The sequence below is a fragment of the Colobus angolensis genome, unplaced genomic scaffold, assembly GCF_000951035.1.
Source record: "Colobus angolensis palliatus isolate OR3802 unplaced genomic scaffold, Cang.pa_1.0 Scaffold484, whole genome shotgun sequence".
Taxonomy (NCBI): Eukaryota; Metazoa; Chordata; class Mammalia; order Primates; family Cercopithecidae; genus Colobus; species Colobus angolensis.
Window position 1 is genome coordinate 619761 of NW_012118310.1, and position 10356 is coordinate 630116.

The 10356-nt window shown below is 59.6% G+C and overlaps 1 protein-coding gene across 1 annotated transcript in view; it reads right to left on the bottom strand.

Annotated features, from left to right (window-relative positions):
• Positions 1 to 10356, bottom strand: part of SCARF2 (scavenger receptor class F, member 2) — a 13231-nt gene that overhangs the window by 1689 nt on the left and 1186 nt on the right. The window contains exons 2-11 of the mRNA XM_011959185.1: positions 5543 to 5601; positions 5359 to 5460; positions 4633 to 5152; positions 4305 to 4523; positions 4045 to 4173; positions 3337 to 3440; positions 3143 to 3260; positions 2833 to 2963; positions 1104 to 1256; positions 3 to 25 (exon numbers count right to left, since the gene is read on the bottom strand). Coding sequence (XP_011814575.1) covers positions 3 to 25; positions 1104 to 1256; positions 2833 to 2963; positions 3143 to 3260; positions 3337 to 3440; positions 4045 to 4173; positions 4305 to 4523; positions 4633 to 5152; positions 5359 to 5460; positions 5543 to 5601 — 1558 coding nt within the window. The remainder of the gene's footprint in view (positions 1 to 2; positions 26 to 1103; positions 1257 to 2832; positions 2964 to 3142; positions 3261 to 3336; positions 3441 to 4044; positions 4174 to 4304; positions 4524 to 4632; positions 5153 to 5358; positions 5461 to 5542; positions 5602 to 10356) is intronic.

Genomic DNA, 10356 nt, shown 5'->3' on the forward strand with positions numbered 1-10356 from the left:
GGGTCCCGGCTCTCCTCTGGTGCCTCTGGCAAGGGAAGAGCAGAGTGGTCACAGCCTTCAGTAATAGCTTTACGGGTTCCAACCTCCAGGCGCAAACCTTCACCTTCCCTCCTCTATCCACGCCCTTGGCGCTGTGTCACCCTGGCATCCAGACGTGCCTGGCACAGAGCACCAACAACACACGTAGTTCAGAGCCTCAGTCTGTGCGGCTGACTCTGAACTCAGGCTCTGCCAGGGCCGGCCCTGCCCCGACACCCCTCCAGCCTTGGGAGCCTGCATCATAGAATTTGATGCTGGAACATCCCCACGGGGGTTCCATTATCCTTTTAGAGATAAGGCTTCTAGCTGGGCGCAGTGGCTCACGCCTGTAATCCCAGCACTCTGGGAGGCTGAGAGGGGCGGATCACCTGAGGTCAGGAGATCGAGACCAGACTGGCCAACATGGTGAAACCCCGTCTCTACTAAAAATACAAAAATTAGCTGGGCGTGGTGGTGGGCTCCCAGCTACTTGGGAGGCTGAGGCAAGAGAATTGCTTGAACCCAGCAGGTGGAGGTTGCAGTGAGTGGAGATCTCGCCTCTACACTCCAGTCTGGGTGACAGAGCCAGACTCCGTCTCAAAAAAAAAAAAAAAAAGAGAGCAAGCGATAAGGCTTCTGAGGTTCTGAGTTGGTCACCTGCCCAGGGCATCTGGGGGCATGGTCAAGGGAGGAGACAGGGCAGAATACCAGCCCGGCAGGCTCCTTTCTGCTATCTGTGAACCCAAGGCTGCAGGTGAAGGTTGAAGGTGCACCCACATACTCTGGATTCCTTCCTCCTGTCTCCTCTGCCACCCCCTACCTAAGCCCGGAAACTTCTCTCTGCCTACTTTCTCCCAGAAGCAACCTGGGCTGTGGCCTACCCATCTCCCCACACCTGTCTCCAGCACTGAACAGCAGAGTCCAGCTCTATGGCCTCAGCTCTGTGGCTAACCTTCAGGTACCAGCAAGGCCAAGCCCTTCCTCTCCATGCTGCCTGCCCCTCTCCTGTGGCCCGCCCAGAACACAGCTTTTCCATGGGAACATTTTGCTGGGCTGGAGTGATGCCCAAGCAGCGCCTTACTCACCCTCATGGGGTACACAGTACACAGGGCCTTCATCAGTGGTGTCAAACGAGGAGAAGGAGGCCCGAGAGGACCAGGATGGTGAAGGCTGCTCCAGCCCTGAGGGTGGCTCCAGGAAGCTGCAGTTGAGTGTGTTATCCAGGTCGTGGTGGGCCACTGGGGAAGGATGAGGCAGAGCTGCCAGGGGTCCACTCTGCCCCAGCCAGTGCCCTCATTAGCCCCTGCTGTCACAAATGTTGATGGGGTGACCAAGACCAGCCCTACTCTCGGACTGCAGGGGGCACAGGCAACTCAACAGGTAGAGTGACACTGGACCAGGACTGGAGAATGGGTAGAGGTGAACCCAGAAAAGAAACATGAGCAAAACGTGTTAAGGTGCAAGGCAAGTGTGTGCAGCCAGGGAGCTGGGAAAGGCTAGGCTGACATGTTGGGAAAAGGCCAGAAAGGTGGGAGACGGGGCTGAAGAAGACACCTGGCTGAGACAGGCCACCAAGGCCTCCAAGCTCTGTTTTAGGCCCTGCCTTGTGGGACTCAGGGGAGCCTTGGAGCACTTCTGAGCCCAAATGCGCAGTGGCAGGGCTGCATTTTTGGTTCAGCCCATCTCAGCAAGCTGCACCCTAGGCCTGGCCTCCAGAGATGCAGACCCCACAACAGGGGGCCCCAGAAGCTGGCTAGCCTGGCCTCCATTCCACAGAGGGATGTGGGGTCCACTCCTACACCTGTGTCCCCAGATGTCATGCTGCTAGGTGGGCCAAGGGCTTTTCTTTTTTTTCTCCCTCCCTTTTCTTTTTCTTTCTTTTCTTTTCTTTTTCTTTTTTTTTTTTTTTTTTTTAACAGAGTTTTGCTGTTGTTGCTCAGTCTGGAGTGCAATGGCACGATCTCAGCTCACTGCAACCTCTGCCTCCCAGGTTCAAGCGATTCTCTTGCCTCAGCCTCCGGAGTAGCTGGGATTACAGGCATACACCACCACACCCGCCTAATTTTGTATTTTTAGTAGAGACAGGGTTTCTCCATGTTGGTCAGGCTGGTCTTGAACTCCCGACCTCAGGTGATCCACCTGCCTCGGCCTCCCAAAGTGCTGGGATTACAGGCGTGAACCACCGCGCCCAGCTTGGCCAAGGAGTTTTCTCTGCTGTTTCCTTCATCTCCCAAGGATCTGAGCCCCCTTCCCCTCCATCTTTAGAAATAAGTGGGAAAGAGAGGAAGAGAGGGTCCACCCAGGTGGGAGTCAGCACAGAGAGAAGCGGCACACCCCACCCCCCATCCTGTTGGTGGGTGGGGACCAGCCTACCCACTTTCCAGGAGGATCTCTGGGTACTGCTGGGGATGTAGGCAGGAGGGCGGGTCCTTTCCTTGGGGCAGGGCATTCCCGTGCCCACGCATTCCCCCAGCAGCTCTGGCTGAGATATACAGCATTCTCCTACAGACTGGGGGAGCCTGCAGCACCCAGATGTCCACACACCCCTGATGCGATCACTCTCAGGGCCAACGCTTCTGATGCACGCCCACATCAGCCCGCGCACCTAGGACTCCTGCCTTCCTACCCGGCCTCGCCCTCAGCAGCTGCCACACCTCTTACCTTCCCTCTGGTCGCACCTCCTCGCGCCCACGCACATCAACACTCAAGGTCCCCCATTTCCTCACTGAGATCTAGGCCCCCTCACACCCATTTCCCAGCAGCTTCCTGCGTCCAGAGGTGTTTCTCCCAGAGATCCCGCGCTGTCATCCTTACCTACGACTTTGGGTAGTTTCTGCCTGCGGAGTGGGATCCGGGGCAGCTTCATGCTGATGCGACTGAAGCGTCCGCATAGTCGGTGCGGCGCCTTCTTCCTCCCAAGCGACAGCTCCCTGCGGGGGCGGGGTCTGAGCGGAGGGCAGGGCCGGGGCGGGACCCAGGGGCGATTAGATCTCGGCCAGTGCGGAGCACAGAAGGGGCGGGGCCACGTCCGGGGCGGGGGCGGGGAAGAGCTGGATGTGGGTCCGGTGGCACCGAGAGGGTGCGGCCTGAACCCAAGCGAAAGCAGGGCAGTATCTGGGCTTACCGGCGCGCAGGGTCCTTGCCGCGGCAAGCGCAGCAGCAGCCGAGCAGCGAGAGCAGCAGGCAGACGAGCAGGACGAGCAGCGCGCCCGCGCCCATCACACCCTTGCGCTGGTTGGTCTCTGTAGGGGATTATGGGGTCAGCGCGGTTTCTGGCACCCCCTGCATTCCTTAACGGGACGCCCCTCAGCGACTTACCTAGGTGGCAGGCACCAGTGACCGGGTCGCACGAATCCTCGTGGCAGCTGCAGGCCTGAGCACAGTCCGCGCCGTGGAGTCCGGGCGGACACGTCACGTTACAGCTGCCGGGACATAGTGTCAAGGCAGGCCTCAGCCGCCCCCCTAGGATGCCCCCTACCCTCACCCCTCACCCGCGGCCAGGGCCCAGGGTCCAGGGTCCCAGAACCGGGCTCTCTCGCGCTCCATTCATTGTCTAGGGTTTGAAGCCCAGCCCTGCCCGTGGCACATATTGGGGTGGTGGATGTTTTGGAAACGAATGTTGCACAATCAGTTGGGGGGACCTAGGGGATAGGACCCGTGGTGGCCGCGCAGCAGCGCCCACTGCTGGGGCTGACTTGGGTGGGTGGGAAGAGGGGCTGCTGAACCAGACCCTTGGCTGTAAGTGGAGGTCCATGCTCCTTCTATACCAACTCGGGGTCACCTCAAGAGACCACTGACACCGGCTGGACTGGTCACCAGATCCTGCGCTGAACGTGGGCTTCCCGACATAAGGGCAGGAAACTGCCCTCAAAGAGCCTACTGTCACCCCCTACCTGGGGTAAGGGACCAAGGCTGAGGTGATAACCTAGCCCAGGGTGGAAAGGCCACCTCGTCGACCCCTGGGGTCTGGCTGGACCCCCCTTTGTGGCAGATACAAGCCCCCCACCCCGGTCCCGGCGCACTCACTGGGGCCCGTGGACGCCAGGACTGCACAGGCAGCGCCCTGACTGGAAGTCGCAGTGGCCACTGCCGCAGTCGGCGCACACGAAGGCGCAGTCCTCGCCGTAAGTGCCATTGCTACACTTGGTCTCGCACCTTGGAAAGATGGGAGGAGGCGTCAGCAGAAATGGAAGCAAACGGACCACAGTGCCCTCGACAGACGGCCTTCATGGGGGAGGCAGGGCAGGGGGCTGCGTGTCTGGGCCGACGGAAGCAGGGCTGCTCACCGGTCGCCAATCCAGCCCGCGTTGCAGCGCGTACACTTGCCAGTGACATGGTTACAGGCATGCCCGTCGCGGCACGGCGGACAGCGGTGGCTGCAGCCCTCGCCATAGAAACCGGTTGCGCAAGGCTGGTCGCACTTGGTTCCGTTCCAGCCGGGCTCACACGTCAAGCAGCGGCCCTCGGCCACCGTGCACGGCTGCTGGCCCTTACACTGGCCACACCTGGGGGAGGGGTCGAAGGCTAGGGAAGGCTGGGACCCGCCTCACCCCTGCCCCCATCGGCGGCCCGCCCTTCCACCTCCTCCCTCCCTGGCCGAGAGACCGCGCTTACCGGCGGCGACAGCCCAAGCCGTAGAAGCCGGCGGGGCACGGCTCGCGACAGTACTTGCCGCGGTAGCCCGGCTCGCAGGCACACGTGCCGTCCACAGGGTGGCAGCGGCCGCGGAAGCACTGGCAGTAGCGATCGCAGCGCGCGCCGAACGTACGCTCGCGGCACTGACAGCGGCCGCTCTGCTGCTCGCAGGGAGACGAGTTGCAGGCGCACTGGTTGTTGCAGCTGCGGCCCCACCAGCCTGCGTGGCACAGGCAGGCGCCGGTCTGTGGGTCGCAGCGCGACGTGGCGCTGCAGTAGCACGCGCTGGCGCACTGCGCGCCCCACCAGCCGGGCTCACAGCGGCACGCGCCGCTCCGCGGGTGGCACGTGCCATGCTGGCACTGGCACGCATGCTCGCAGCGCGCGCCCCAGCGCCGCGCGTGACAAGTACACTGGCCTGTCACGTCCTCGCACTGCCCGTGTGGGTGGCAGCTACACAGCTCCTTGCAGTCGGGGCCCCAGAACTGGCGCGGGCACTCTGCGGGGGAGGAGCGGAGGGGGTGGAAGGCCCCGGTGCTTGAGTAGGTGCCCCCAGCCAGCCGGAACCTGCCCGCGTCCCGCACTCCAGCCGCCACCTTTGGGGACCCGCCCCGAAGACGATCCGACCCCGCCCCACCCTGGACCCCGCCCCATCTCTCCAGGATTCCGCCCCACCGACCAATACCGGCCCGACCCCACGCTCACTGGTGTCGCAGTTGGCACCGAAGTAGCCGTGGCGGCAGCGGCACTCGCCAGGCCTCACGCACACCTCGTTCTCCGAGCACGTGGAGTTGCCTTCGCACACCGCTGTGGACCAGACAGGCTAGAGCTGCTGCGCGTCCTAGCCCCGCCCCCGACCCCGCCCCAGGTACCTGGGATGACCACTCACCAATCCCACACTCGTCCCCTTGCTGCCTCCAGCCAGCGCAGCACGTGGGCACCTGGGAGCTGCGAGCAGAGGGAGGACATCTGAGCCCAATGCCCCTCCCCCAGCCCCCATCTGCTCAGGGCTCCTCTGCAGCCTCCTCACAGACTCCCTGCCTCTGCATTTGTGCTCCTGTCCTAGTGGGGTGGTTACTGAGGTCCTGCCAGGCAATGTGTCTGGCGGTGGAGGATTGCCACAAATAGACCTGACCGCCAAGAACTTTCCAGCCCAGAACCGCCACCCCATCTCACCTAACTCCTTTGTGTCTTCCTCCCACAGCCACTAGGCCTGAGAAAAGTGGCCTTGGAGTCCCAGGAAGGACCGCAGTGAGGTAGCAGCCAGGAAGGGGACCATGGGCCTCAGGACCTGCTCAAACATGAGGGTCTAGGGCATCCCTCCAAGTGGAGGGCCCGGCCTAATGGGTGTCATGGATCCAGATGTGATATGATGTGACATGACAAGGACAGAACTAGGACTGGCTGGGCCACAGGGACACACCTAGATGCCCCAACCCTGGAGCTGAGCTCCACTGGGGAGGGGCAGCCTCTGGGCAGGGGGGTGGAGAGTGGCATGTAGACACAGTGAGGTGACCACTTGGCAGAGGGGCTTCTGGAGGGAGGTGGGGTGAGGCCCACCCAGCCACTAGGGAAGGAGCAGGCACACGGGGAGTCCTCCATGTGCAGGAGGAAGGTCAAACTGTGGCAAAAGGGCTCAGGGACCAGGGTGGAGGAAGGAGCTACTGGAGCATCTGTTTATGCCTTTGTTGTCGTTTTTGAAACAGAGTCTCGCTCTGTTGCCCAGGCTGGAGTGCAGTGGCACGATCTCAGCTAACTGCAACTTCCACCTCCCAGGTTTAAGCAATTCTCCTGCCTCAACCTCCCTAGTAGCTGGGATTATAGGCGCGTGCCATCACACATGGCTAGTTTTTGTATTTTTTTACTGGAGATGGGGTTTCTCCATTTTGGCCAGGCTGGTCTTGAACTTCTGACCTCAGGTGATCTGTCTGCCTCAGCCTCCCAAAATGCTGGTATTACAGGCATAAGCCAGCGTGGCCGGCCTGTTTATGCTGATGGTCTTCCTCTTGTTCCATTTGATTTGGCTTTATAGAGTACACAATGCTACCTCAGTAGGTCCTTTCTAACCACAGCACTTCAGGAGAGCACAACCTCTAAAACCCTGGGTAGATGGGGTATGTGAGCACAAAGGTTTGGAGGCCCTGCCTGAGTGAAGCCGTGATGGCTAGAGAGGATTCATAGGGGATGAGCTGGGGTTAGCCCACATTCAGGGGCAGAGGAGGCTGAGAAGGAACAACCACCAAGGCTGTAGGATCCTAGGGTCCCAGCCAACCCAGAGCTTTGCCTCAATCCTAAAGGCACGTAACAGCCATTTGCACTTTAGAGAAAAGAAGCGTGCTTCTTCACAAGCAGGCTCGGATTCAGTATCTGAATTCACAACCAGGATGTGGTGGTGGGGGGAGTTTGGAAGGAAGCCTGAAGACCCCAGTGGGATGGGACAGACTGGCTCCTCTACACCATGCATTTAAGGGATAGTACGTGCCTGGCACGCTCCTGCCCAGGCTGCAGAAGATGCCCCAACCATTCCCCAGTTAGACAGAATTCCACCCCCTGCACAGAGCACCTAGGCCTCGAGGGCCTTCCTGAACAAGGCTTGGTTCTCCTTCAGGCCAAAGATGGGACCTGGTGAACAGGACCATAAAATCCCAAACTTTGGGGAATCGGTTCAGTGTATTTTCCACGAATAAAACTGAAAACCAGAGACAGCAATACGAAGGCCTGGCTTTTCCTGGCCCCTGCCCCCATGTCTCCACCCACCCAGCCCTGACCCAGGGAGCACCAAGGTGCCCAACTGCAGGGAGACCCAGGTCTGCTGGCCATCACCCACCCACTTGTGTCTGCTTCTGAACCGTGGTCACTGGATGGAGAGCCTCTGCAGGTGTCCCTCCTGTGAGGAGCTTTGCCAGGTGGCCTGCTGGAATTGCCCCGGAAGCACTAACCCCCTTCTGCCCTAGACATGCCGTTCTGTGGCTAGGAGCCTAGTTTTAGGGCCACACTCAGCTGGGTTTGATGTCTGGGTTTGCCACTTGCTGTGTGACCTCAGGCATGGAGCTTAAGCTCTTTGAGCTTCAGGCTCCTTAGCTATATAGTAGGGCTCATGGGTTTGGTCCTACTGTAGGAAGATTAAGAGAGCCAAGATGTTTTTAGCCAGGCGTGTGGCATGTACCTGTAGTCCCAGCTACTCAGGAAGCTGAGGCATGAGGATCACTTGAGCCCAAGGAGTTTGAGGCTGCAGTGAGCTGTGATGGCACCAGTGCTCTCCAGCCTGGGCAAGAGTGAAACCCTGTCTCAAAAAGAGAGATAGAGATAGAGAAAGAGAGAGAGAGAGAACCCAGACCTATAAAGTGGTTTGGCACATACTAAGCACAAAGGATCCTGAGGGCAGGCTGCAGTGCCCCTGAGTGCACTCCGTCATCCCTGGCTTAGTGGGCACCCAGGCCTAACCCCAGCAGAGCTAATACCCACCAGCAGGACAGAGTCCATTTGGGTTCACTGAGGACAAGATGCTTTCCTTCTTGGAAGGGCTGGCAGAAAAGGCCAGGTGGTGGTGGCAAGTTGACTCTCTGAAGATCTTGCAAAGACGGGTGGGAAAGATGGCCTGCTGCAGGGCCACTCCCATGCTTGCTCTGTAAGACCCTGAGGAGCCAAGCCATAGGCTGGGCCCAGGCCCCTCAGCAAGCAAGACATGCTGTAGGGAGGCCCGGTGCCGTGGCTCAAGACTGTAATCCCAGCACTTTGGGAGGCCGAGATGGGTGGATCACAAGGTCAGGAGATCAAGACCATCCTGGCTAACATGGTGAAACCCCGTCTCTACTAAAAAATACAAAAAACTAGCCGGGCGAGGTGGCGGGCACCTGTAGTCCCAGCTACTCGGGAGGCTGAGGCAGGAGAATGGCGTAAACCCGGGAGGCGGAGCTTGCAGTGAACTGAGATCCCGCCACTGCACTCCAGCCTGGGCGAAAGAGCAAGACTCCTTCTCAAAAAGAAAGAAAGAAAAAAAAAAAAGACATGCTGTAGGTTTCTCCCTCATAGAGCATTATTTCTTCTGTGATTCAAACCCACTGTGAGTTCTCACATCTTCAAGTTGGCTCATGGTGTCCATACCTATCCATGTTCTCCCCCAAATCCAGGCAGAAAAGCTTCTCTGTCTGCCACACCCTTGAGACCCCACACCTGCCTGGCCCTCCGCCTGCCCCGCCTGGACACTTCTCCTCTGGTTTCTGTCCCCATCCTCAGATTTCTCTTCTGTCCACACTAGCTCCCTCAGGAAGCTCACTGAACCCTGACAACACCTTGGACCCTCCAGCAGGGCTTGCCCCGTCAATGCTAGACTTGCAAATCCAACTGCCCAATAGATGACGTCACCAGAGGGAGGCCTCATGGGCCTCATGCTCGACCAGCCCAAACCTGAACTCTTGACCTCCTTGCACCCTGAGTCTTCCCTGTCTCAGATAACCCCTACCTGTCCTTTCAGGCTGGGAGGCTGAGACCTGGAGAAGCATCTCTGGCTCCTCTTCCTTGTCTACACCAGATCCATTGAGAAAAAAGATGCTGAGCTCTAGCTTCTAAAGGACATCTAAAATGGGATCACTTCCCCTTCCCTATCCCAGCCTTGTGAGAGCCACCCTCCATCTCCCTGGCTTTTTGTAACTGGCCCCAGCTTCCACCCCCTGCCCCTCAGGGTGTGAAGTGTTTGCCACCTGGCAGCCAATCCTGGTCAGATCCCACCCTTTCTCTGTGCAAAGCCCCCAGGGGGTCCCATGGCCCTCAGAGGAAAAGTCCAAGTCTTCTGAGCAGTGGCAGCCCACAGTGGCCTGCCCACCCTCACTCTCTGGCAGCTCCTCCACCAGTCCCTCCTGGACTCTGCCCAGCCCCCTGGATCCTTCCTGTACTTCCACAGGCTCTCTGCCTTGGGAACCTTGCCCCAGACACCTACAGGGCCTCCATGCTCTCCTGCAGGCCTGTGCTCACTCACCACCTTCTCAGGGGGTCTCCCCAGACCACCCTAAAGGAAACAGCACTCCCCAACTCAACACCTCCCAGCTCTTGTTAGATGTCTAGACACACTTGCTTTTCTGGACTGTATGTCTTCTCTGCCACAGGGTCAGGGTCTCCACTGCAGCTTCCCTACACCAATACAGGCCTGGCACACTGTAGGTGCATAGGATTTTACTGGCTCTGCACTCCCCTCTCCCCATCCTTCTGCCTCCCAGGAGAGGGAAGGGCTGATGGAAGCCTTGCAAGACGTGGGAGGACAACAAAGACATATCCCAGACTCCAGGTGGGCAGTGCCCAGAGTGGCTGCCCTTCCCATCGACGCTTGCCACTCATGACCACAGCAATCCCCACTTAGCCCCATGAGGGGGTTGTGATCCCTAATCCCATTTTAGAGAGGTGGAGACAGGCCCAGAGAGGTCAAACGACTTGCCCAGGTCCACACAGCTGGGTAGGGGTGGCACCAGGATCGGAACCCAAACCCGGGCTCTCGGTTCCTGGAGCAGGCGCTTCCTGGGAGGTCTGCAGACAAGGGGAGCGGGAGCAAAGGGCTCTCAGGCTCCGGACAGTTAGAGCCTGGCACCGGACCCCCATCCCTGGTCCCGGGCCTGCGGGGGAAAGAGGACTGGAGTGAGTAGACAGAGCCCACGGCGAACGCGCCCTCCCCCTCTCCAGGCACCGCCCCGCCCGCCGCCGCCGCTGCATTCC